Source organism: Phaethon lepturus, unplaced genomic scaffold (assembly GCF_000687285.1).
Source record: "Phaethon lepturus isolate BGI_N335 unplaced genomic scaffold, ASM68728v1 scaffold10608, whole genome shotgun sequence".
In the NCBI taxonomy this organism is placed as follows: Eukaryota; Metazoa; Chordata; class Aves; order Phaethontiformes; family Phaethontidae; genus Phaethon; species Phaethon lepturus.
Window position 1 is genome coordinate 36,645 of NW_010556958.1, and position 27,710 is coordinate 64,354.

The following is a 27,710-nucleotide window of genomic DNA, read 5'->3' on the forward strand; positions in this document are numbered from 1 at the left end:
TCATTCATGGATGAGTTTCACACAATATTAAAATTCTGGGGCTTTGCCATCAAAACTGTTAAAAGACTCAAACACCTCCAGGTAATGGATAGGGGTGTCCAGCTAAGCTGCCAAGTTGAAACTGTCACTGTGTTCTTCGTTTAAAATATAGGGTCAGTCATGTCAGTGGAATGATTTACTCAAATGTGTCCAATTGTTTGCAAGTTTGATACCACTTATTTTGGAAAACAGAGGCCTGTTGAGACACTGGCATTCATATGCTGTAATACTGTTATGCTTTCATAACTTCTGATTATCGGAGTCATGGGGTAAATCTGGATGTTTTACATTTTGGAGTCCAGTTGTATGAAAAAACCCAAGCATAAGCTGCGTGCTGCATTCAGCAGATGTGAGCATGCTTATAGGTACAGGCAATCACAATTATGTCAATGAAATTTAAGAATATTTATCTGTTACAATTAAATTCATACAGCCATCCTAGTGTGGACACATGTAAAGATGCTTTATATTGCTGTAACTGCCATTTCTCCTGATATAACTGCATTCGCACTGACTTACATCGATTAAAACCAAATCACATCCAAAGTTAAAGTCACACTGGTTTAATTTTTGCACTGAAATGGAGGCGTGAAACCTCTGAAAGGAGATTTCTGCTTTTTTGCACTTGACGGCATTTTAAAGACGCCTGGAAACAAGCATAGGGTGATAAATTATCACCAAGAAGACAGTGATTAAAACAGAGTATGTAAAACTTGTGCACAAGAGAAACACTGTCCTTCCAGCGAGGCGCGAAACAGGGAGCAGGACTGTTGCATGAATTTTCCTGCAGTCTTTAGCAGCCAGACTAATCCCAGACACACCTCGTGCTGACCTTTACACGCACACGCACAACACTTTCTGGGAGACTTTCTTCCCCCAGGCCCTTTGCTTACTTCATCTCCCAGCAGGGCTGCCCGCCGGACCTGGTGATCCTGCTTCCGTGCAAAGGGAAGGAGCCTCCACCTACCTTCTCTCCTTCCCTCCCCGGTTCCTCACTCCCTCTCTCCCCCTCGGGCTGGCAGGATTCCTCGGGCAGAGCATGCAATCAGTTCGCAGGGAGCAGCCGCAGCCACAGGAACGATGCAGAAGCACAATCAGAAGGAGCACCTCTACAAGCTGCTGGTGATCGGCGACCTGGGGGTGGGCAAAACCAGCATCATCAAACGTTATGTCCACCAGAACTTCTCCCCCCACTACCGGGCCACCATCGGGGTGGACTTTGCCTTGAAGGTGCTGAGCTGGGATGCTGAGACTGTGGTACGGCTGCAGCTCTGGGATATTGCAGGTGAGTTCAGAGGAGAACCCTTTGCTCCGTAACTCATCCAGAGACCATGCAAAATATAGACCCAAATTCATTTGTACTAATCTTTAAGTTGGAAAGTGGCCAGTGCCTATGCGGTGAGCGAGAGGAGGTAGAGGAGAGAAAATACTGAAATTTTGGAGTTTCCTTAAAGCCAGCAGACTCCCAAACAAGAGGTGTCAGAGTGAAACCTACCCTGTCTGATTTTTCTCCCAAGCCCTTAGACACGTGCGAGGACGCGGGCACTTCTCTCCAAATGCCCCAGCTCTTCCCCTGCGGCTGCTGCTGTTCCGTTTGCCTCATTAAACGAACAGATCCCTGTGATGGGAGGGAGAGTAACAAAAATTTCCTGTTACATCTATTCAATTTGTTGGAAGAGATGAGGCATTCAATAACGTGGTTAAAATTATTTTTATAGTTTAAAAAATAAGGACAAAGTGCCACTGAGTTACGTTACCAAAATACCTTCCTTCTTCCTCTCCTTCGACCTTCCTCCTCTCTCTTCTACCTTCTTCCTTCGGCCCGATGGAATGTAAACAACTTCTGTCATGCTTTGAAAAGAAATGTTTCTATTTGGCAATAATCCTGGTTGTTAAAAATGTATTTACTCCTGTTTGCTTGTCCTTATTCTAACATCAAGCAAACAAAGATAATTTACTCTGTGCGAGGAGAAAAAGAATAAAGAAGTTCATCTATCCGTGCATGCTTACATAATCAAAACATACAGGATTTGACATTGTTGCTGTCACTGCTTCGGAGTTTTTGTGTTTGGCTCCCAGTTAAACCCCCACCTTGTTTTTGCCACCCCCCCACTAGGAATTAATAATTTTTGATTCAGCCCACAAAATAAAAGTTCATCTTGGTGGCCTATGCTATAGGTAATCATTTTTCATTTAGTGTACGCAGGAATCCAAGTACAGCTATAACACCATAGCTCACAGCAGAAAGGAGGGCGTTTTAAAAACTCAATTAAATTAAGAAGTTGCATTTGAGAAGTAGGGAATAGAGGTAAAGGTTCTATCAGCTGTTAGGCGACTGTGCCGGCCTGTGGCCTGAGCTGCGGGTTCAGTGATACAGTCTGGAACGGCACAGAGTAAAACTAGTGAAATGAGAAAATTCTTGACATTCTTACCGGCGGAGGGAGTGCCTTTCTTCTGCTCTCAGCCGCCTCATGTCTGAGCTCTGAATTTGGCACCAAGGTACTAAAACTTATGCAACAGCACTGCTTTATGCAAAACGTGCATAACTTCAGCTTTTTTTACACATCGGTATAGTCCTGTGGTTTTATGATGTTAAATATGTATATGCTCAATTTTCTTTATTAAAAGTTGGAATAACGGGGAAAGCATTGCTTTTATTGCTCACCAGTGACCAATTAAAACAACAAATACACACACACCCAGCAAAACTTTTCTGCATGAGAAGAAGCATTTAATAGTAAGTTCTGCATGCATCAGGGACTCAGAGAATGTATTTTGCATGCCTTGTTTCAGAGATTTATTACACTGCTAATCATGTGCTGGCGGATCATATGATGTAGCTTTCAGTCAGGCTGCAGCAGCAATTACACCAAGTTGTAGTACTGAATGACTAGCATGCTTTCCGAGTTATCACACATGACAGAGAGAATTACAGCATAGTACTAAATTTCGTATGAATTGCTCAATTCAAAGCATCTCTGTGAAGGTCAAGACAGTGGCCCGTAATAAAAAGAGTTGCTGTCTCAGTTTTAATGACTTCTGTGTAAGGAGCTTTAGCTGTCGATGGCTGTACACAGAAAATAAGTTCCGTAAGCAGCACACTGAATTCAGCTCAGGGTGGTGCTGGCATAGAAGTTACCACTAATAAGGATGGTGGGAAAAATGGTTTAAAAATTAAAGCGAAGTAAAACTGATTGGAAATATGGAGGGAATGGAAGTGTTTTATCCTGACTGTGGTTGGTCATGTATCACCACTTGCAAAACACAAATATGTGAAGATAAGAGGGAGGAAAATAACATATCTGGTCTCAGAACATCTCTCTTTTGGTAGAATCTCTGTTATTAGGTTATGTTTAGCTTTGGGGGTAAAGCAATGGATTTCCGGTCTCTAGCCAAGCTGAAGGATGTTGGTTTAGCATTCAGGACATCTTGAATTGAAGTTTCAGATCAGTATTTATATATAAATACGTAAAGTATATATGTCTGTGTATATCTATATATAGGTATATCTATTAGGTACCATTTTTGTTCTTACATCCTCTCCTCCCCCTCCATTAAACAGCCAGTGAGCTTACTACTAGGCATAATGTGTGTTCTCCCTTGCATTTCACTGTCTGGATCAGTGGGTAATAAATTGCTTAACAATCTGGAAATAATTTTCTCAGAAATGTTTTGAATAAAACTAGTATCAAGCTTATCTATATTATTAGTAGGATTTACATACCTGGTGATTTCATGGGAGGAGTGACCAAGCAGTTTACTCTTGTTTACCCTTACAGATGTAAGAAGAAAAAGCAAATTTGGTTCAGCTGGTGCCACTTCATTTCATAGTTAAATGTAGTTTATATTTCTGTAACATATTTTTCTGTATTCTTTAATTTGCTGAACAAAACTATAGTAAGACCTAATAGCTAAATGCATTTTATGAATGTGAAAATTCATAAAATTTATGAATGCATTTTATGCAGGTGAAACTGCATTTATTTAGGTGAGAGATAAACGCTGAGCAATGATGATAACTGAGCATTAGAAAAAATAATTCAGGGATAAGGTAGGTTCTGCATCACATATTATTACATTGCCTTTGGTTTTTTTTTCCAGTTAATGTATTCCTGAGGCTATGGGTGTTAGACAGGAATGATTGGACAAAACTTCATGGTTTATAATGGTATCTGTAACAACACACTGGCATCAAAATCTACGAATTTATGTCTGATCCAGTGAAGTGCCTAAAGTTTCAAGCGACTGAATTTTCACTGTTGTGTGTGGAAGGAGATATACATGGTAAAATTCTCCTTGTCTTTAATTTCCTCCCAACAGTTCCATTTTATTTCATTGAATGTCATAAAATTCTCAGTTTTGGTGTTCATGCCCCCATTAAAGTGTGCCATCACCTCTACTGCTGTGTCATACGTCTTTAAATCTTGCTCATCAGTCAATTTTTTTAAATTTCCTTTTCTGCTACCTCTGCGTGAGTGTCCTTCAAATTCGTTAAGAGATTGTTAGAAGGAAAGCTTTAAAAGAAACTCAATCCCCTTTAGCACGGAGCTGCTGTGGCGGGGGTGGCCCTGCAGGCTGGGACCGCTTTTGAAGAAACCAACTATTGCAGACACCAGATCCGGGTGTATTTGCTCTTCATTTCTCGGCGAGGCTGCTCTCAGCGCTACTGTCCGTGTTTCATGTCCACACAGCCCTGAGATCGCCCTGAAGACCGGTTTTAGCTGCAGATTTACTGCAGGGAGCAGCTCTGCCAGTGCGGGAGGGCAGAGCGAGCGCTTCGGAGTCTTCCCCCTCCCCTGCCACTCCCTCACGGCTGTGCCAGCACCGCTGTTACCCCTCCTGCTGTTATGTGTGGGCTGTATTATCCATTAATATGGACATTAATATAGCCAACATATAAAAAATACGTTGGTTTGCTCTTACAAGGCTGGATGGGGTCATGAGGAGCTGGACCAATGCACTGGTGACCTCCACACACCACCAGTGGGGAGAGAACAACTTCTTTTCCGTTCCCTGTAACTCTCACCTTCGGCAACAGCCGTCTTTGCACAGGTACAGGCAAACGTCTCTGCAGTTTCAAAGTTTTTAAGCCTGTTATGCTCCAGAAGGAGCAAACGGACCGTTCCCCAATGCCAGGCACATCCTCCGCGGTTTAGGCTTTTAGTGGCTGCTAAGCATTGCAGGACGTATGCATAAATAAGATAGCCATGGTGATTTCTAGGCTAAGTTACCTTGAAATTACTGTTTTGCAAACATAAATAAGCCCCTTGCTGCGGTGGTTTTATTTCAGTATAGATTTGCTGTGGGCTCTGTAGGCCTGATCCCGTGCGCAGCCTGCTTTTCACATTCTGGGGTGGTGAACACCAGCTCAAGGCTGGCTTGAGTGTCAATCCATAAAGACAATGACTTGAATTCGAGCGTGAAAATTCTGAAAGTTATTTTGAACTGAAAGGTAAAAAATGTTTAAACCTTCCCCACAAATTCCAGCTTCTCAGTGTTGGCTAAAGGCCCTCTGTAAAGCACGGCGCTTCCCAGAAGTTTTTGCCTTTTAGGATGAGGTATGGTGACAAGAAGTAAAACCCGTTGTAAAACTGGGCATTAGGCAGTTTTAATCAATTCTTATTTTGCATTGTATTTCAGATATTGTGAGGGAGATGGTGGAAATTATCTGAGTGTTACCACTTTATCAGTAGTTTTTAGAACTTTATTGGAGATGGTAGTGGTTAGTGGAAATTGTAGATTTCTGTACAAGTCACGTTGGCAAATTTATGTGGAGTGCATTTTTATACAGTACGAAAATTCAGCTGTTGATTGCTTTAAGCCCATGACATTACACCTTTTCCTGCTGCAAAGGTGCCACTGAGATCAGGATAAATGTGCAGGCAGGTGCCATTCAGACAGGGAGTCCTCCCCTTTAATGGAAAACTTGTTGCTTTGGCACCTTGGTCTCACTGGCTTCACTTCAAAGTGGAGTAGGATTCATCTGGTTTAACAATTAGACACCTTGTACTGAACCATCTGAGTATAAGATACTCAACCTGGGCTCACCTGGGGGTTGAGCATAGAGATTAAATACCACCATAACGAAGCTTATGTGACCACTCTTAAATGTCTATCCTTCCTGAGAAGATGACCTCTAGATATCTCTTCTCCATCTCAGAGCACAAAGAAACCCTCATCTTAGATACAAGCAGTTAATTTTTTGGAACATAAGCAAAGGCCACCAGACTCGTGGGGTTTGATGCCAGATACCAATGCCCTTGCAAGGGATGCAGTGAAGTACAATCGCCCAGATCAAACAAACATTCCACAAGTTTCTGACTCTTCCAGTGAAAAGCAAAACCCATCTTCCCTAGTTCTTCTTGCAAAGCAGATTCTACTGTTCAAGGCTGCCTGCGAGATACCACTGAATAGCTAATGGTTGATCTATTTTCTAACCTAATTACTGCCTAAGCCATTGTGTTGCTGAAAACCTAAGGCCAGATTCTGACACCTTTAATATATCAAACGTGCCTAGTTTCATGAGTAATTGTGCTAAATAAAAAAATTTTAGGAACCTCATCTATTAAGATAGGTGTTTGTTAACACAAGGGAGAATCTTTGGAAAAAAGAGTCCTCCTGGATCCTTAGACACAGTATTTAGCTCTCCAAGCACAATAAAAACAATAGAGATCTCTTTTTTCACAATTAAATTAAATAAAAATAAAGTAATTATGCAAATGACATAAAACTAAAAGTCTGTGGTTTACAAACCACCTTTTTCCATTCAGAGTTGCATGTCTTATTTATGCCAAGTATGCTCATATATTAATTGCAACTGATGGGGAAAAAGACCACCTCAGAAAGGCTTTGGGCACTTTATTCAGCCAGCAACTCCATTCTTTCTCCTTCTTTGAAGTGATTGATAATGGAAATTAGTAAGCACTGTCCTCCTGCATAAAGCTGCTTTTACAAACACGGTGGCTTTTCTGTGCAGTGAAAAACCTAGGTATCTGCAGAAGCAGGTGGAAGCAGGAGGAGGAATCAGTGTCATACCTTTTATCAGAACTTTGTGGGCCACTACTAGCCAGAAGGTCACATCATACCAGCCTTTTATTCCTCTAATATCCTCTAAAATTCCTCTAACTTTGATTGTTTTTGATGATATTATGCTGCAAATTAAGAATTTCATTCACATTCTTATGACAACATGTCCCACCTATCTTAGAGATATGTGTCCCAATAAATAAGTGTAAGGCCCAAGTTTAACTTTCTTACATCGTGTACATCTCACCTACAGTGCAAGCATCTCAGGAACTTTGCATGAGTGTAAAGTATCACTGAAATACAATCTGCATCAAAAGCTGATTGTATATGTTGCCGATTGCCTCATTGCTAAGTTTCCAATCAGATCTTGACTTTTGTTTGAAGGTACCTTCTTGCAGATGAAAAAAAAATGCTCAACAAGGAGATTATTGAATAACACATGACTTAGCCGTTCATCTGATTAGCCCACTGATGGGAATCATAAGACATTTTAATAAAGCATAGCCATAAGAAGTTTTCAGTATGACCTCATATTTCCCAGAAATGATGTATTTCTATCTTGCTTTATCAACAGGACACAGTGTTTGTTTAAGGTAAAAAAAAATCTAACATGAATTTGGAGCAGACAGACATTCACTTTTGGTTTCTGTATCATGTGAATGCCTTTCTCCTTGCTGCAAGAGCTAGTGCATAAAACCAGAGATAAACATCACAAACAGATGGTGTTGACCCCATAAGTGCGTTCAGTGCTATTTCCATTAAATGAAACTGCATGGTCTAGATGCCCAGTAACCGGCACTCTTCAGTTCTCAACCCAGCCTTACATTTGACAGCACTATTTCACAGAATCACAGAAATTTCCATCAGATAAAAGCTCCACAGGTAACCTTCCTAGGGTCAGAGGCAGACTGCCAGTTGTTTTGTTTTCCTAACCTACTCAGAATTATGCACATTGAGAAAATAAGGCTAGAAATGGGTTTCCATTGAATGTTATCTATAGCACCTTTTCTCAGCTATGGAAGCATACGGTTAAATACAAGAGTTGTCTTGCTTAAGGACTGCTGTTGCTGTGAGATGTTTCAGGAATTTATAATTCTTTTTCAGATCACAGCTCAGCAGTATACCTCAATGGAAATTCTATTTTTTCAGTTCAAGAAAAATTCTGTGTAATTTATTTCCATTCATGGAAACATTTTTTCAAAGTTCCCATGAAAACAGCATATATATTAACAAACCCACACCTGATGAACATACCACATCGTGACGTCAAGTGTGTTAATTTTTACACTCTTAATCATACAAAATGGTAGATATTTACAAATGACCATGTTTGAATATAATAATATATTGTTAGCCCACAAAACACTATAAGTAAGTTCCCAGAAAACACTTTGAATTCAGCAAATAAAACCATAAAGCTTCTGAACAGATCTAGTGTGAAATGCCTCCTCCCAGATCTTTTCAGCGGAGCAATACAGCCCTTCGTATGGCTACTGCTGTGCTATTTCGCAGAACGCTTTACATGTTTGTAAGGCTTTAAATTCACCTTTCTCACCTCTGTGTTTTAGTTTACCAGTAAAAGCAAATTCGTAATAGTGCCTGGTATGGCTCCAGAGCTTAATTATGTTACTGTTGATTATTATCACTTGCATAAGAATATGCAGGATGGTCTTTGTGCATGAGCAGACCCCTTGTATTAGATATTTCCCGCAAAATACCATAGTATCAAGGAGCTTCCAATCTGGTACCGAGATTTTTTGTGACTTCTGTTTAAATTCCTATAACGTATACCAAAACCCTTGGTACTGTCCACAGACCTAGAAATCTTGCAGCTTAATAAGACTGTACACTGAAGTTCAAGCTTGTCATAAAGTTATTACATTTCCTTGGATGTTTGCTTTAAAAGTCCTTTTTCATGATATATTTTCTTGCATTTTCATACAAATGAGTCTTGCATGGTACTTATCGTTATTTAGACAGTGTATCTTTCCAGAGACTTACAAAATGAAGTCCTACCTTCAGTAATGTCCTTTTAGAAACCCTGCTATGTGAAATATTGACCTGGATTGGAAGCAGTGATTTTTACCATGTGGTGGTTTTTTTCCCCTCCTACTTTCTTCATCACAGGTCAGGAAAGATTTGGAAACATGACCAGGGTATATTACAGAGAAGCCATGGGGGCATTTATTGTCTTTGACGTTACAAGACCTGCAACATTTGAAGCAGTGACAAAATGGAAAGAGGATTTGGACTCTAAGTTGGTTCTTCCAAATGGCAAACCTGTGCCAACAGTCCTCTTAGCAAACAAATGCGACCAGGGAATAGATGTTCTTATGAACAACGGCATCAAGATGGATCAGTTCTGCAAAGAGAATGGGTTCGTGGGCTGGTTTGAAACATCAGCCAAGGTAATGTTTCCATTTCTTTTTAAACGTTTCTCCAAGTGCAGAGAAATTGGTTTCTAAAATAATTCACCCGGTCAAAATGTGTACCTTGCAATGTTCCTCTCTTGGTGGAATTAATTAAAGGTGAATCTGTAAATTAATACATTTCTTTTTTTTTAGGTCTTTTATTGCAAAGCAAATTATATGCAACGTTCTGAAATGCAGCTGCTCTAATACGATAGGCCAGCAGTAAAGTATGTAACTGGTCAACAACGTACTGCGTAATAGCCTGGGGAGAAAGATGACCTTTGGCAAGGCACAAAAGCTACCTCTTATGAATGATGTGAGGATATTTTGGGGGTTGGATTAGATGACCTTTAAAGGTCCCTTCCAACCCAAACTATTCTATGATTCTATGATTTTTCATAATTCTTAACAGTGAATACTATCTCTAAATATTTATATAACCACTTTGCTTGAGGAATGCTGATTTGAGACAATAGCTTTATTGTGTTACATTCCAGAAAAAAAGTCAGTCTATCGTAGCGCTTGTACTATGCTTACTCTTATAAACTTTTATTCTCAAAAGCCTTTTCAAAAAAATCACATATCTGGGGAGGAAGGAAAGATCAGTGGTCAAAGAGCCTAACGAGCTGCTCTGAGGTTCATTTCCTTGCCTTGGTACAGATTTCCTGGGTGCCTATAAGAAAATGGAGATAAAAAGCAGAACGGGCACTGGGAGTTTCAGGGTATAAAGGCCCAAGGTACGGTGGCCCGGTATATCAGTTTGAGATTTCTCAGATAATCTCAGTGCATGCAAGGTTTGGAGAGCTGACATGTGAAATATTGATTTGAACACAACAGCTCAATGGATATTGTGTTTATTGTATTCTCCAGTTATGAAAGCTGGTGTCACCACTAACAGCTCTGGGGAATGTTTGGACGTTTTAAACGTAAACAGTTTGGCTCTGGCTTGACCTAGGTTGTTCGTAGACTGAAAGCAAAAATGCTACATTCAGTTGTTTAATTTCTTTTAAAGCACTTTATAAAAGTTAAGAACCTTTGGAGTGTATATTTGTATTTTACTTTTCTGGACTTAACTCCTTCTTTAAACATTAATATTTCAAAGAAGTCTCACTAGTAACCAGCAGACGTAACGGCAGGTGACTAGCAGCATGTCCCAGTCTTCCTCGAGCATTGCATGAACTCTGGGCTGAGACGTCCTGCGGTCGGTGTTTTTGCTTTCCTACCGAATGGGTCTCAAAACTAGTCACCGTTTCTTCAAAATGCCATTTTTAGGGAGACATTTTGGTCTAGGTCGGTGTGTAAATTATCGTGCTCTACAAACAGGGTACTTCTCATTCCTGCATGGTCAGGACCTAGTTTGAATTCAGGTCTGTGGGTCTCTGCTGATTTGTGCTGGATGAGGCCACCAGAATCCAGTGTTCCTCTCTACGATAACCAAACTTTGACTATGGACAGTGTCTAGTTCTTGTTAAGAAAGAGGCCAAGGTCTCTTACATCATCTTCTTCCTGATAATTATGGCAGAAAGCTAATTATTCCAGGAAAAAAAGAAAGCCTAGGGAGCAAAGCATTTGGAATAGCAGCTACAAGAAGAAAATGTGGAGAGTTGAGGGGATTATTACAGGACAAATTATTATTATTTGTACAAGAACCACATATTCTGCCCCTTTTCAATATTCTGTTAGGCGTCTATCTGTTTTTCAGACCACAAATAACATGAAATATCTGGTTGCAAGTGTTTGTGATCCAGTTCGCCAGTGATGTGTAACACTGTATATGGCTGTTGTCTTCAGAATCACTTTTTTTTTCATTTCTGTCATGTACGTGAGTCTACATTTCCTGGGGACAATAACCAATTCACTGAAAGCTAAGACCTGAGGGCAAAATCACTGCAAAAATCATGTGGAGAGAAATGAATAACAGATTGATTTAAAATGCCCGTATCTGAAAGACTTTCAAAGAGAATGAGAGGGAACAGGATCGACCATTGTTTAAAGGACACAGGCACATAGTTTCATTATTCTAGGTTTGGCTCAACAAAGCCGTGCAGCTGGTCACTGCTGTTTGGCCTACGAGAAGGGAATCCGTACCATGAACTCCATACATCAGTCCCCAGCAAGCACCTGTCCACCTCTTAAAAAGAACAACCACATTTATTGTGCCAAGGGCCGTTGCAGGTCATGGCAGAGAATGAATGCACCGTTTCAAAAATGGTAGAGAGGTTTTGCTGTGATGATGGAGCCTGTCTTAGGCAGAACTATGGAAGTGTAAAGGACAATTAAAGTTTTAAAAAGTCACAACAGGAGAAAATTCAGTCCAAGTTTTTCTGGGCCACATGGAATTAAGATTTTGAGTTATTTCAAACGGAGGAAATATCGAGATTCTTATTTTATGTAACTCAGAAATAACTGCCAGCCAAGCAGTCCTCATGTTACCAGTGCACTCACATGGGAACAGAAAGAAATCCATCTGACAAGACTTCTCTTCAAAAGCCACTGTGAAGGGAGTAGTGGGAGTTGAGGACACATGACTGTTACCAGACTGTTCTCTGCTGCTACAGACTAAAGGCTAGGATCTGTTATTCTGCAATCCCCACACTTCATTTCCACCCAGAATTGGAGGCTCCTGACTTGAAAATGATGCAACGAAGAGTAAGTCCACTAAAGAGGGTAGAATCACAACATTTAGGCTGAGTTAGATCAGAATAATTTCCCCACTTGGTCTAAGTTCTGAACTAAATCCTACACATTTTTTCTAAACAAGTTATTATTACTGCTATTTTAAAATACTGGATGTTACATGTATCTGGTATTCTTTCAGCCTAGGGCATATTAAATAATTGAACTTGGGTCTGGGGAAAGTAAAAACCTAGCTATGTTTGCTATAGAGAATAGAAATTCTTTTCTGAAGCAGAATAATACTGAGAAAGAAGTCATCATATTGCAGCTAGCAGTTTTAGGAGTTCAAATAAGTAATAACTCTTTTTTGTGGTATCCTGGAATAATTAGATCTCCAGAGGTTTTCTGGAGACGTGCTTGGAAACGTTATAGCCTTCAGAGCAAACTGAGTATGATTTATGCATTTTGGAAAAACAAAGGTGATTACTTATAAAAATACATCTTTTAGTTCTGGTTGCCTTGCGGAAAGTAATATGCTATATATGTACCTACCATATTTCAAGCTGTCAATAGCTTGAAATTTTTGTCTGTAGCACTGGCAGATTACACCAAAAAACATCACTGTATTATTCTCTGGTGCTGTTTTTCTTAAGTTAACAGCTTCAATATAAAACACTTGAGCTGCCTAATGCATTCTCACATATTAGTTTTGATTCTTACATTAATCTAAAGAAAATACTCAGCCTGTTCCGATCTTCTGCTCCCTACAAAGATAGAAGAATCTGTTCTGATGGTTTGCAATGTAAGAAGGGCCTTGTTGGGCAACAGCACAATGCAGTAGAGTCATAAGTTGCGCACATCACCATACATCCAGTGGATAGCCTGGTCTCTTTTGCGTATGGTTATTTGGTTTGTTCATATTGATTGCAGTCTGAAAGGCACATCCCCAGATAGTCATGAAATAACACTCAAGAGTAAATTCTTTAATAAATCTTATTACCACAACTATTGTGAAAGATGCATTTTTTTAAAGGAAGGAAATTTCTCCTTCCTGTCACACATTTAATTATCCAGCATGTGGCCAGAGTAGCTGAGAGCTCCACTCACATTTCCAAGCTTTTAAACTGTTTTCACCACTATTCCTAGTTCAAAGAGGTGAGCTTTTGACTTGGATTAGAAAAGCAGCAATTTCAAGCTTATTATCACTTTATAATGAAAATGGAATTTATGCATCAAAACAGTCAAGTCAGGCAAAACTAAATGCTCTTGAAAATACCTACTTCAGAAATAACTTCAAATATCTTACAACTGACCATAGCTGTGCTGTGATTATGCCTGAGTTCCCCCTTCCCCTGCTGTAATTCTGCTGTCAGCCATACAGAATTAGGTGAAAAGACATTCACTTTTTGCCCAAATTGCCCAGAAGGACTGGTAGCTGTGCTTTTCAGATCCTTGCCAAACTAGGCTAAGCATACAGCTCCTTTTCTGCTGACCATTGTGGCTGGCAGACTGAATGAACACTGAGTCTCTGGGCTATGTGGACACATCCTATTTGGACCAGGAAAAAATTACAGAATCTTTCCTCCTCTAGGAAGAGTGGATAATAACACGTCCTTTCTCCAGCTTTTGTCTGACAGGCAGTCCATAGTGTGTCATAGTGCCCAAACACTGGACTAAGAGGTCTGTGTCACTGATCTACCTGGTGGCCTTCAGAAAGTCACTGTTTCCTCTGATCCACCTCTTCTTCCATAAAGCAAGGACAGAAATTCTGCTCGTCTTACTAGTGTGCTCTGTGCATGAAACAAGCTCTACTATCCCTTGTCTAAATCACCAATTCTTCTGACTGGACAATTATTATGAAACTTGAAAAAAACAAGTTATACTGTAGACTTGCAGAGGAACACGATATGTGTTTTCAATTTCCGTAAAGACAAATGAGGTTTGGACATGTATTTGAATTAGGCTAACACACTACAGCTAATCTGCTGATCTGGTAACTGAAACCAAAGCAATACATTTGGCACTGCCAGACCCGGTTAGGGGTGTGTATCTTCCTACATTGTCTTCTTAATTCCCTTCAAAAATATCTAACCAACCTCACTACACAGAACCTTAGAAAATATTTCTAAGAAACACAACCACACCAGTATGGCACAGCATCTTAATAAGACTCTGCTGCCAGCAGTTTCCTCGGGAGCTCTGCTAAGGGAGCATGTGGAGCCATTCCCTCAGATTCCTTGCTCCAGGGTAGTGCAGGTTAAAACATCTTGAAAGTCATATCCCTGCTCCTGGATTTTAATGTGTTATAGAAATAAAATGTAGAAACTATGTGATTATCACTAGGTTTCCATCTAATACCTGAATAATTCAGAATTTGTAAATATTTACTTAAGGGAACTTGATTTTCTTTAATTCCAGTAGTAGAGTCTAAGGTCATGTCTCTAAGTGGTGCTGGCTTAGACCTCCCCAACTGCCCATCTTAGGTAGCTATGCCTGCATACACGTTGTTCTTCACCCTGACTTTCAAGGTAAGACTCAGAAGCATCAGATTCAGTCAGAGAAGGAAACTACCCAAATATAGAAAGGGAGTAGTTTTATACCGGGAAACAACCAGACAGATAAATCTAAGATATCTGCATGGCACAGAAAAAAATTTCATTTGGAAGTGACACAGGACCGTAAAACTAGCAAAGGCTTTTTTTCTTTCGTGAAGAGCTGAGAGTCAGTCTAGTCTGAGGGGATTTATTTCGTATATAAAAATGGAATGTTCTAAATGTTCTGCATCTGCATTAGAGCTGACAGATAAGGGGGCAATCCAGAATGCAAAGAAGCTTGCTGAGCCTGTGTACTGCTTTGAGACACAACCCATGAAGTATTTGTTTTCCTTTCTGTTGATTGTCGTGTTACAAGACTAAGACATTATTTCCCATAGTAATAAGTTCAAAGGTTTTAAATCATGCAATTCTACTTCCCTGCCCCAAGTTGCTATCCTTTCCCCAAAAGTGCCCTTTGAAGACACACATTTGAACGAGATCAATCTACAAAGCAAACTGTAATTGGATTTGTGTCTTCGAGTGTTCATTTCTGGCTTTCAGAGATCGCTCAGAATTATTTTCTTTGCCTTGCTTTATTTGCTAATAGAATAAAGAGTAGCATGTGCTGATTTTCACTTTTGTATTCCTTCTTGATTGGGTCAAGAGGACGACTGACTCAAGTAGTCAGACGTCATCACAGGAGCTGGGTTCAGGTCCTTGCTCTGGCGGACATTGGCAGGTTGATGCAGGGTAAATCACTTAGGCCTGGATTCACAGCTTAGCTCTTGCGTCACTGACTGTGATAGTCTTTCAGGTGCTGGGGCTTACTGAGGCACAAAAGTCACAGAAATGGGCTAGGCATCTCAGGGGGCAGGGCAAGGGGAGATGCCCAGGAAAGGGTTCCATAAAAGCTAGCATACTAAATCAGAATGTCAATATGAGAAGTAGAGCAGAAGCAGGAAGAGAGGACAGAGAGCAACAAAGGTGCCTTGGTATGGGCAAGAGCCTTCTTTTTTGGTCTTGCCATAAAAACTCTTTCATAAGCCTTAGGAAAAAAAGTTGTTGCATTCCCACCTTGTTATGAGAAGGCTTCAAACTATGCCATCTCCCATTTTCCATCTAGCCACCATGTGCTGGACCAGGTTTCATGCAGTTTCCTCTGTTTGGGGCTCTGCTTTTCTCCATTTGACAAATGGCCGTAGCAGCACTTCCCTATCACAGAAAGATGCTGTGAAGATAAACATGTCAAAGGTGCAGTGCTGAGTAATAGCAGCCTTAAAAGTAGTATAGGTAGACAGACCTTGCCCAGTGTTTGGAGAACTGTTAAGGTAAAAGTGCCCTGAGAGCAGGCTGGAAAACAAGCTACAGCACTACAGGTGCATCTAGTACCATGTCAAGAGCTAGATAACCCCCGATCATCTTGATGTTAAGAAGTGGCTCCACCAAGGAGGCAGAGCAGGCCCCTCCGTATGACCTAAAGAATTTGCTCAGAACATGAAAGGAAGTTACTAAAACCAAGCAGAGAAAAGAGAAAAGAGAAAAGAGAAAAGAGAAAAGAGAAAAGAGAAAAGAGAAAAGAGAAAAGAGAAAAGAGAAAAGAGAAAAGAGAAAAGAGAAAAGAGAAAAGAGAAAAGAGAAAAGAGAAAAGAGAAAAGAGAAAAGAGAAAAGAGAAAAGAGAAAAGAGAAAAGAGAAAAGAGAAAAGAGAAAAGAGAAAAGAGAAAAGAGAAAAGAGAAAAGAGAAAAGAGAAAAGAGAAAAGAGAAGCAGGGAGGGGGTGGGGGGGGGGAGGAGAGGAGAGGAGAGGAGAGGAGAGGAAAATGAGACAAGGCAAGGTGAGGTGAAGCGAGGCAAGGAAAGGAGGAAGAAAACATTCTGAACTGCAGCAATCATCACAATTCCTGTGGTGCCTTGTGTAGAATGAAAACTATAAAGGAGATGAAAGTTAAGGCATTTCAACATACAGAACCACTGAAAGACATCCTCTCTGTCCAATCTTACACTCTGATTGTTGGTTTCTTTGTATTTGTTGGGTGAATTTTCAGCTGCTCCTTTTTTTCTGCCCTTCCCTAGATTGCCTTTCAACACCTCCTGCTCTCTAAAATTACCAGGTCTCTGGGTGTCTGTGTTTGGATAGCAGATCGCCTTCTACTGTCTGCAGCTGCTTCACTGCCTAGCAGAATATTGATTTTTTTTTTTTTTTTTTTTTTTTTGGCAAAACACACTGTAGGAGGAGAGGTGCAGAAATCAATATTTCATTAGACAGACCAGAATACAACCGTGTCTGATCCATAGACCTGGGACACGGAGTAGGCACCGTAGGATTAGGGTTGTAACAAAAGGCAATAGTAGCATCAGAAAGGAAGCGGTCAAGGCATAGAGCTGGGACAGCATGAGTTCCTTTGTTGGCATGAGCACAAGCTTCTTGCAGCAAGTGACTGAGCATGTCACTCCTCATCCATACCACGTACCAGTTGTCATCTGAACTATGGGAGAAGGCTGGAGCTAGACACAAGCAGAAAACCAGCTGTGCTCTCTGCTGGAGTCACCCTTCCTCTCTTGCTCACTTTGTACCTCAGCAGAAATTTTCATCCACACAGCTTAACAGTTCATATAAATGTTCGGGATAAGAAAATGCCTCTCCGATCTAACACACACTACAGACAGGACGCTTTACTCCTTTCCTCTCATATAGAACCAAAGGCAGAATTTAATGGCACGGGTGCAAATGCTTTGAATAGTGGATCCTCGCAAACCACCACACTTTGCTTGAAGAAGTAAGAGCTCAGTCACAAACTTCAGCAGGCACATCTGAAGGGATGGTGCCCTGGTAGAGAGGAAGATGGGCATGGACTGAAAGTGGAAGCCTTTTCAAGTGGAACGGCCAGGGCCAGAGGGGGACTCTATCTGTATCTAATCCCAGTTTACAGATATTCAGTAGATCTGGGCCGACACCTACCAGGGAAACAGCAAACTCAATCCAAAATGCAATTAATAACGTAATAAGGAATATGGGTCACATTTGGTAAACCATTTCATTAAGAAGGAGAAAGAGCAATGCTTTTAGTTTTCATATTCCCAAAACTAAATATTTTGACTCCTTATGTCAAAACAATACTTGCATGTTCAGATTTGGCTTTCTTCCCCCAAAAAACTATAGAGGTTTAAAAAGAGATTTAATAATCCAATTTCGCTTTGGTTTGAGCTCTGGCTGAAATGAAACGGCATTGCTTTTTTCTTTTGAATATTTAGGCTCAGGTCTGGCACATGGACTTCCAGTCCATCACCAGTCAGGATGAGGGATGTCCACCTATAACCTTTTCATGATTTTGTGGGCTTGGGTTCCTTCTCCCTTTCCCACTCTTACAAAATGCTGACGTTAAGCCTCTGACAAAGAGGGTTTCTGTTAATACATCTGAACATTAATCAATTTGGGCACAATCTCAGATAGTCACTAAGACATTGTTGAAAAAATCCATTCTGCCATCCCAAGAAAGAAGCAGCACATGGGTAAATGAAAAGTTTATTGGTGTGTTAATAAAGGAAAACACAATGCAATGATTTTTACGTGTGTATTTTTGTGCATTTAACAATCTGTTTTGTCTTCAGCAGTCCTGAGAGATATTTTTCATTGCCTATTTTTTCTAATAAAATTTCACAGTGTTCTGAAAAAGGCTTTTGGTGCATGCTTGAGGAATTTGCTTGTCTGGTCTGAGAGAGCCATGTGATACAGCAACATTTTAACATCTGCGCACAGAGCCGATTCCCAGCTCTGTATTACCTTCTAGGGGTTAGTATGTAAGTGTACTTGTCTGAAGATTTGGTTTTTTACAACCAACTGATATTCTTTACAGGGCAAATTTCAAATATTTACGTTCACTTGTGTAGATGAAGAAACCTGTGAAATCTTGTCACTAATGAAGGTTTTCAGTTAGATCCCCAGATTTCAGCTCTTACTGTGGTGCAGAGGGATGGTCAGTGGAGTTTGTGGAGCTTGCCGTTGATTTCAAGGGGGTTAGAAATCAGCCTCACAGAATTCATTACTTTAGCTTTTGATCTTCATATACTTGTACCATCTCTGCTGAAACACACACACATGTACTTTGGTTTCTTTCTTTTATAGCTGAACTTCATACCGAAACATCTCATCTGACCTTTTTTGAACATACACATGCAAAAAAAAAAAAAAAGTTTCACATATTAAATGTTACAGGTTATTTTATTGATCATTCTGAATTGATTCTGAGCTCATTCTGGGCTGAAAGTAGACTTCATGGCATTGTGTGTGTGGGTGTTTATGGTCTCAGTACAACAGGCTTCAGATTCAGCTTGGAAACCTGGGGCACTCCTAGACTGCAAGTAAAAACATACTCTTTATGGACCAGGAGGAGTATATGCATATACATAAACGTATATATTTGTATGCATTTTTATATGTATGTATGTATGTATGTTTGTAAGGGTGTGATACAATTTCTCAGAAGATTGAAGCTACAGTGAAGTTTCTATCTCCTGTCATATAAAATAAGTAATCAAGGCCAATAGTTAGAGTAGAAGAGTGTCTTTTATGCCAGAAAGCCTGACTTTCTGTTCCAAACATACCAGTGGTTGTCATTAAAGAAAAATCCTTACACATTATTAGTGCTTCTTTTATATGCTGTGCTGAGCTGGGTCTCACTGATCAGGTTGTTTCATCTTTGCTTTTTCTACAAACAGAATAAGGGTTGCTGCAAGTTAAACATGCTGTTGAAATAAGACACATGTAGAAAAAGACCTGGTTTTGTTCTAAACCTCTAGAGTGAGGATTTCTTTCTTACAAATGAAACCAATGGTGATACGGCTCTTCTGAAGCAGTACATTGGAGATAACTCAGTCTCAACAAAACATAAGTGAGGATTCCAAATGATGTAGAACATTTTTTACTGTTTTGTGAATAACTTGAAATTGTATCATTTATTCAATTAATCTGGCTCATCACAGGTTTCACTGTGAGCATTGTATACAGAAATCTTCCTGAAACTGAGGAAAAGGCTTTAAAAAATAAGTGCTATTGATGGCTGAAACTGTTGATAGGTAATTATTAATTTGAAAATCAGAGTAACCATTATTCAAGCAGTAACATATGGATTTTGGAGTGTTACTTCAGGCATCTGTCTTTAACAACCTTCTGGCATTTGTTTGTTTAGTTTATTGAAGCAATCAAATCACCAAGACTTTGGCATAATTTGAAGTGAGCTCTGTGTATAATTTAAAGGAGATACGAATCATAATGTACAAAAAACTTAACTAACTTAAAACCTACAGTGTTACTTAATACAGTCAATCTTTAAAAGCTGTTTATTAAGGAAAAGAAACTTTTGATGTTGCCTAGAGAAAAATTTAATTATGCACAGGAAATATGCAGCATGGTGTAATTAATATTGACTAATCAACCTCTCTTTCTCTTTCACTTGCAGGAAAATATAAACATCAATGAAGCTTCCAGATGCTTGGTGAAACACATAATTGCTAGTGAGAGTGACCCAGTTCAGTCTATTGAACCAGATATTATAAAGCCACACTTGAATTCCTCCAAGATAGTCAGTTGTTCAGCTTGCTTTAAATCCTGAGACTTCCAGACTATTTCAAGAGCTGAACAACTATGATTCACAACGTATACTTTATCCAACATACCCAGTCTGCCCAGATTGTCCACAAGCAGATTTCCATTTTCTCAAAAATATACTTAACTTCTTCCATAATTTTTGACAGCTAAAATTTATTATGGGCTGTTTATTGATAGCAACTATTCAAAACTGTCTTTGGCTACTGATCAAATAAGACTCATGGTGCTGACTGTGTTTTCCAAGTTGGGTAGCACCAACAGTGACAACAAAACCTATTTCTTTGCAATGTGGTTTCTGAAAGCTCATATTTTTGATGTGACTGCAGTAATACTCTACTTGTCGATTGGTCTTCTAGCACGTCTTCTCAATACCATGACCAAGCAACTATCACCATTACACTTTTTTGTCACACCTCACACTTGAACGATCTTGTAGCATACAAAGAAGATGGTGATGACAACGAAAATACAGCTCTTCAGAAAGAAGCAACAAAAATCTTCATTGAAATAGTCCCATTGCAAGTTTAGTCTCATGGATGAAGTAGCAGGATTGAACATAGAATCATAGAATCACAGAATTGTAGAATCTTTGGGTTGGAAGGGACCTTTAAAGACTGTCTAGTCCAACCCCCCTGCAGGGAGCAGGGACATCTTCAACTAGAGCAGGTTGCTCAGAGGCCCATCCAACCTGACCTGGAATGGTTCCAGGGATGGAGCATCTACCACCTCTCTGGGCAGCCTGGGCCAGTGGTTCACCACCCTCACTGGGAAAAAGGTCTTCCTTAGATCTAGTCTAAATCTGTCCTCTTTTAGTTTAAAACCATTACCCCTTGTCCTATCACTACAGGTGCTGCCAAAAAGTCTGTCCCCATCTTTCTTATAAGCCCCCTTTAAGTCCTGGCAGGCTGCAAGAAGGTCTCCCTGGAGCCTTCTCTTCTCCAGGCTGAACAATCCCAACTCTCTCAGCCTTTCTTGTCATTCCGTTCTCCAGAAGAATGCAGTTGTGAGACAACCCTGTTGTAGCTTTTGCTGCCCCTTTCTGAAGAGTTAAATTCTTACTGTTGTTAGCATTGTCTTCAGGTGAAGCAAGATAAAACAAGTCAAGGGTAGTGGGTGACAAAAGAGGAGTACAGTCTCATAGTTGAAGCAGCTGATAGTTTTCAGAAAGGTTATCTATTCTGGAAAGCCAGCATCTCCTCTGAAAAGCACTCATTGATTTTGTTCTTGCCTTTCCATCCTTCATGCCACAGATGTTGTCCCTGTGTGTTTAAACTGTGCATATTCTATAAGTCCCTGCATGCATCATTCCATTGTTGATTCTCATGTGAAAATTCACTATTCACACTATCACGTAACAGTTGAGCTTTTCAAGAATGCATCTATGTTGGATAGCAGGGTATTTGTTTTCTGAGAAAAATCTTCTCAAAAACACAATTGTATGATCATAGGAAGCAAAATGAAACAGTCCTAAGAAACACTCCTGGAATATGTGCAGAATTTGTTGAGCTGTACTGTGGAAATGAAATGGTTGATTTTCAGAGTCTCGCAGAATATGCAGGTTATTGGAGTCTTTCAGACAAGTGTGTCTAGACAAGAAGTCTTGACATCTGGCTGCAAGCCCCTGCAAGACAAACTTTGCCTGTCTCCTGCCATAGAAAAATCACTTCCATTTTCTTGTTCCTACTCAGCCCCTTCCTTCCTAAGCTGTGAACTCTCAGTGGTAGGAGCTGTCTTCTGAGATGTGCTTCTGTCCTTATAGATGCATAACACCGTGGAGGGGAGGAGGCAGAATCTCATGACCTCTTGCGTTTGCAGACATCACTGCAATATGTCGCTGAATACTTAGTTGAAAATGGAGTAGAACTCTCAAAGGCTAGTAAACAGGTGCTTGGTAGGAAAAATGAAAACCAAAACAAACCCAAACCCTCAGGCTGACCTTACCCTGTGAGACCTACAGGGTTCATGTGTCTCTAACGTTCAGCCTATTACTGAATGACTTGTTACTATATAGGCATTGCAGAGGAGAGACGGGGACAAAGATGTAACTCTTTATGTGCTCTTCCTAAAGCCTTAAAATGATATATTTTTGTCACAGAATTTTAGAATAAGAAAGCAAGGTTTGTGGTTTGAAAAATAAAAAGCCACATCCAGAATTAATCTGCACACACACATAGATGTAAGGATCCATATATATCACGGGTTGTTTTTTTTTGAGGAGAGTAATTTTCAAGTTGTCTTGATCACAGTGTTATCCTTTAACATGTGTTAAACATCCCTTAAGTCCTGCTGTGACCTGGGTCAAACACCTTAACTATTCTGCCTCAGTTTCCTCATCTGTAAAATAGGGATTGATGTACACATCTACCTCACAGCACTCCTTGAAAGTTACTGTTGGCACCATGCTTTGAAGATACACGTTATGCAATGCCAAGCTCTGTTACTGCTCAGAATGAAATGTGAGTGCCCTCTAGCATAAATACATGGTGCTGTAATGCCTTAATGTTCTAGATCTATCCAGGGCTTCTCTGTGCTGAAACAATTAGCTTCAATTATTCCACCTCAGTCGAGGTCATAAAGCAATGTGTGACTGCATGGGATGATTAGATTAGCTGCAGATGTGTGGCAAATGGAAACTGTGGCTACACAGATGTCATAGTACTGGTTTAATAATCTCAGTATCAAAGCTGCAATTCAGAACTAGTGCCAGGTCAGCTATTTCAAATTTAAAGCATTATCGAAGTCAACTTGTATGGATGCCTTATTAAGGATAACACTTAATATATACCTTGAGCAACCACTGTGGGGAACACAAGCACCTAGATATTCAGACGGCTTCTTGAGGACTAAGTTTTCATGAGTTGAACCCCATGCTTTAATTATAAATCTGGATGCCTCAGGTGAAGCAGAATAAGTTGTCATTTCTTCAAAAAATTATTTTGTGCTCAACTTGCAACAAACACAGCAGCTGCTAATGTGTTTTAGTTATCTTCAGATCACTTGTCTTTGGTGGCTTCCAGACAATATTCATTAAGCACAATGGTAACTTTCACAAATATTTGAGAGCTATGGCTAAAGATCTGGTATAACAGTAAGTAAAAAACCCATATAAATAAAATACTTAAAGGACATATAGGTTTGTTTTTTTTTTTTTCTTCACTGTTTTGTATAAACCTGCTTTAAACTATGAACACATCTGTTCCCCTTGTTTCTGTTGTGTCAGGTTTCACTGCAGTCATGGTTCTGGGGCAGATTTTCCACCTCTGGTAGATGGTGGACAGAATTTGGCCGGTTTCTAGACTAAGGACTATACAAGGTCTAACTTCTAAAGTCATATATATATTTACACTATAAGAATTAGAACAGTATTATGAAGAATCAGGCCTCCTTAGGAGGTTACATAATTCCCAATGTTCATTTTTATTTGTACTGAAGTGATAAGAATCTGTCAAGTCTCCTTCTGTAATGCAATAAGTGTGTAATGCCACCTGGGTATCTAGCAAACAGAGCCTTTCTAGAAGGGGTTGTCATAGGCAGGCCAGAATAAAATCTTTAATTTAGAATTAATGAGTTCAGTTTGTGCCAATACCCTTTCAGGAACAAATGTAAAGTTTAATTATACTGTGTCAGTCCCTAACAGGTTGGATTTCCTTGTTTTTTATTGACACATTCTGTGCTATGTCCTCTTTGCTGGTCATCAGGGACCAGGCATCTTAATTGCATGGCTATTTCAAAATGAAACATTTTCCCCTTCTGTTTGCAATGAGTAATAAAAGACACGAGTCTCTATTGCCTTCCAAGTAGGCAAAGATACTGCAAAGTGGATTTAAAATGCTTCTGTTTGCAATGAGTAATGAAAGACACGAGTCTCTATTGCCTTCCAAATAGGCAAAGATACTGCAAAGTGGATTTAAAATTAATTTTTGTTCTAGTTCTCCATAAATGCCCCTCCCAGCACCTAGAACCACAAGCTGATGCATAGGTGAGGTGCTGGGCACAAGGGAAGAGCCCAAAAGACTCATGAAAAATGGTGGTTGAGCATCTGCACCCCAAGGCTTAATTTACCAACTCAGCCACAACACCAGTAATGACAGGATGTCTTTCATTTTCCATCTTTAAAGCTCCATACAAAAAAAAATCATGATACTAAATACCTTGGGAAGGATACATATATTACTGGTAAGAAAATGGATGGAGTGAAAAGTAAATATTACTCTATTATTCCAGAAATATCATAATTTATTTGACCAAGTTAAGCTTTCAACAGAAAGCCTGAAAATCAGGCTTTGTTCTTCTTACACACCATTTTTTTAGATCAAATATTTTCATTGAACTTTTCTATTGAGGAATAGTTTTTCCCAACAGTACCTTATGTACACAGCTTGAATTGTTGTATATCAATATTTTATCTTCAGACTCTTTTTTTGGCTTCTATTTTATCCTATCTGACCATATAAAAGAGGGAGGGCGGGAGAAGGTGCATGTTTATATAGCAGTTTTGTTCTACTTCTTAAAACAGCTTGTCTAGTTGGATGAAGTGAAGTTGGTAAATACATGTGGAAATGCAATTTTATGTCAACTGCCAGTAAAAAATCAGTGGAAATATATTTTACTGCACCAATATTTATGCATGTGACTGCAGATTCTGTTGTAATAAAAGGTGATATTTCTGACAAAATATGGAATAAGTGTTTTGTGAAATTAAATCATTAACACAGTAAACACATGCAAGTAGCCACAAGCTAATTCACTGTTCAGCTTTTTTCATATGTAGCAAATCTCTGATATATATATATTTATATATGTTTTAATAGTTTCATTTAGACGGTTTACTTTCTGTACAACCTCTCTTTAAAACCATCCAGGTTAGTGTTTGACAGTGATTAAAGGCTTACATAGCTGAGAAAGAAACTTTTCACCTTTTCTCCTTTCATCATCCTATTTGATATGCAATTCCAGATGCAGCTTTTATGGCTCCAGCTCTTCGAAGAACGTCAGTTCAAAGTCTGATTTTACAGACACAATTTTTGGCTCACAAATAGATGCATCATCAGTTTGGGGGCTCATTATTAACCACACACTCAATTCTTGGAAGTCTGGCTGGGTAATAAATAGCCTACATTTGCCAATCGGGCAGCTGCATATCTAGGATGTAGTAACTGCATTTGTCTTCAGCTGTCAGGGCAAGCTGGTACCTGCAGCAATGTTACACAATTGACCTTTCATGATTCCCTAGAAATATTAGTTGTTTTCTTAGTCAAAAAAAAAAAAAAGGTGCTTGCTTGCAGTGTGGGTCTAGCTTTTATTTTACAGTTTTTAGCTTTTCTGCAACCACAAAAAAACCCCAACCAACATTCTGATTTTGTTGCCTTTTTTCGTAATGCAATCTGATATTCTCACACCCTACAACTGGAGGTGCTGCAAGACCCACAACCAAATCCCCAGCATTTAGTGACACAGTTGCAGCTACCCTGACCAATCAACTCATGATGAGGAAATTTCTTTGCACAATTTGGGACTACCCATTTCCTGAAAATCATCCTGAAATTAAGATTGGAATCTCTGTGTTTTATGTTTCAAACGCAGTAATAATCATTTACAAAGATAAGAGATTAAACCGAGCAAAGCCAGAGCACGCGACTCCCCAGAGTGGAAACTGAGCAAATGAATATCTCCTAGTAGACTTCTCTGCACACCAGTAGTGGGAGAAAGTTGTTCTAGTTTGATACTTGCCTGGTTTCTTTCAGGAAATGAGCTTCACTTAAGCTGTAGTAGCTCAATTTCACAGCAACTGGTAATGTTTGCACCTGGCATCTATGGAGTTTCAGTAGTTTTAAAAGACATGCTGCAATTTCTTTCAAAAACGGCACCTTTGTTAAAGGTTTAAAAGTCAGAGATGCCTAAATATTTTCTCAGGCATATGAAAGGTCATTTTGGGTATCTAGCTCCCATGCTAATCTATCCACATATCTTCTGTTTTTGTGAATTCATGCCTTTGGCTTTCACAAACTGTGCAAAGAAAAGACCACTGCAAGATGTTCTTTTAGCAGAGACACTTCAGCCTCATCCAAAGTCCTGCAAAGGAGATGAATATAATGAACGGGAAGGCAAGGAATACAGCTGGAGTCAGGGTGGACAGAAACATCTGGGACTGGGCTAGGACCAATTCAAGAGCATTCAAGGGCAATGAAAGATGCTCAACATGTTCCTCAGCAAGATGCAGAAATCACTTAGTGAAAATCTGATGCAATGTTGAGCTTTTATCACTTAGCGGTCTATGAATTTTCTAGAGCACAGAGAGCTATGATTCTGTGTGCCCTAGAAATTTGCTTCTTTAACCGGCTACCTTGCCAAAAATGCCTAGTTTCTTTCAGGAATTCTCTCTCTTTGGCCTTTGGTGTCATCTCATCTCCTTGTCCTGACACTTTAGTGTGGAGCTTTTACCAGAGCCATTAGGACCGAGGCTCATGCTGCATCTTTATGTACCTTATATCCAGATCAATCCTCCAAGGACCTTTTTTCATCCTGCATTAACATTTCTGATCACCAGTGACAGTCGATATTGCTGCAACACGTGGCTGATGAAGAGAAAGGATACTTTAAACCATCCATAAAACAGTCTGCAGGCAAAGCATGCTAATGTGCCTTGTCTGAGCATAGCTGGCATTTGAAAACTAAAAAACTAAAAAACTAAAACTTAGGAACCTGATAAAAGCTAAAAAGAGAAGTTTCCCAAAGGCAGCTGCCCCTGGAAGTCTGTGTCTGCTGCTGGGCAATATACACTGGGCATGTAAGGCTTCATCTGAGATGGCCTAGCATGTCAATCCCATCCTGGGGGTTTTAAATCCTGGAGGAAGAACTTGATTCCACACCTGAGGGTGATGTAGAGGTCAGAAAACACACAACACAGCCAGCATGTGGTGGGAAGAAGCACTATTAAATATACTACATTATTTTATTAATTTCTTCAGTTTTCCCTAACAAAAGTGATATACCGACAGAAGTGGACTATTTGACATCACCCTCCATCTTCCCTGGGAACCATGTACATAAAAGGTGTTATTTTTAATATCCAGACTAAGTATCTTCAGGGTATTCAGCTCCCTGAGCTAAAAAACAGGGATGGAGAGCAGAATAAACTCCCCATAATCCAGGAGGAAGCAGTTAAGGACCTCTAAAGCCACCTGGACACCCACAAGTCTATGGGGCCTGATGGGATCCACCCGAGAGTACTGAGAGAGCTGGCGGAGGAGCTTAAAAATCATTTATCAGCAGTCCTGGTTAACAGGGGAGGTCCCGGGGGACTGGAGGCTTGCCAATGTGACGCCCGTCTACAAGAAGGGCCGGAAGGAGGATCCCGGAAGGAGGATCCCGGGAACTACAGGCCTGTCAGCCTGACCTCCATACGGGGAAGATCATGGAGCGGTTGGTCTTGAGAGTACTCACAAGGCATGTGCAGGATAATCAAGGGATCAGGCCCAGCC

At 39.9% G+C, this 27,710-nt stretch overlaps 1 protein-coding gene across 1 annotated transcript; it reads left to right on the forward strand.

Moving 5' to 3' along the window:
- The first annotated feature begins 1,086 nt into the window (after nucleotides 1–1,086).
- RAB38 (RAB38, member RAS oncogene family) lies at nucleotides 1,087–20,281 on the forward strand. The gene is made up of 3 exons (XM_010292620.1): nucleotides 1,087–1,324; nucleotides 9,193–9,473; nucleotides 20,081–20,281. The coding sequence occupies exons 1-3, from the start codon at nucleotides 1,120–1,122 to the stop codon at nucleotides 20,231–20,233; spliced, it is 639 nt and encodes a 212-aa protein (XP_010290922.1). The 5' UTR covers nucleotides 1,087–1,119; the 3' UTR covers nucleotides 20,234–20,281.
- The last annotated feature ends 7,429 nt before the right edge of the window (nucleotides 20,282–27,710 follow it).

Coding starts and splice junctions, on each gene's coding strand:
- RAB38 (XM_010292620.1), top strand. CDS start 1,120: ATGCAGAAGCACAATCAGAAGGAGCACCTCTACAAGCTGCTGGTGATC. Junction 1,325..9,192: donor GCAGCTCTGGGATATTGCAG/GTGAGTTCAGAG, acceptor TCTTCATCACAG/GTCAGGAAAGATTTGGAAAC. Junction 9,474..20,080: donor GGTTTGAAACATCAGCCAAG/GTAATGTTTCCA, acceptor TTTCACTTGCAG/GAAAATATAAACATCAATGA.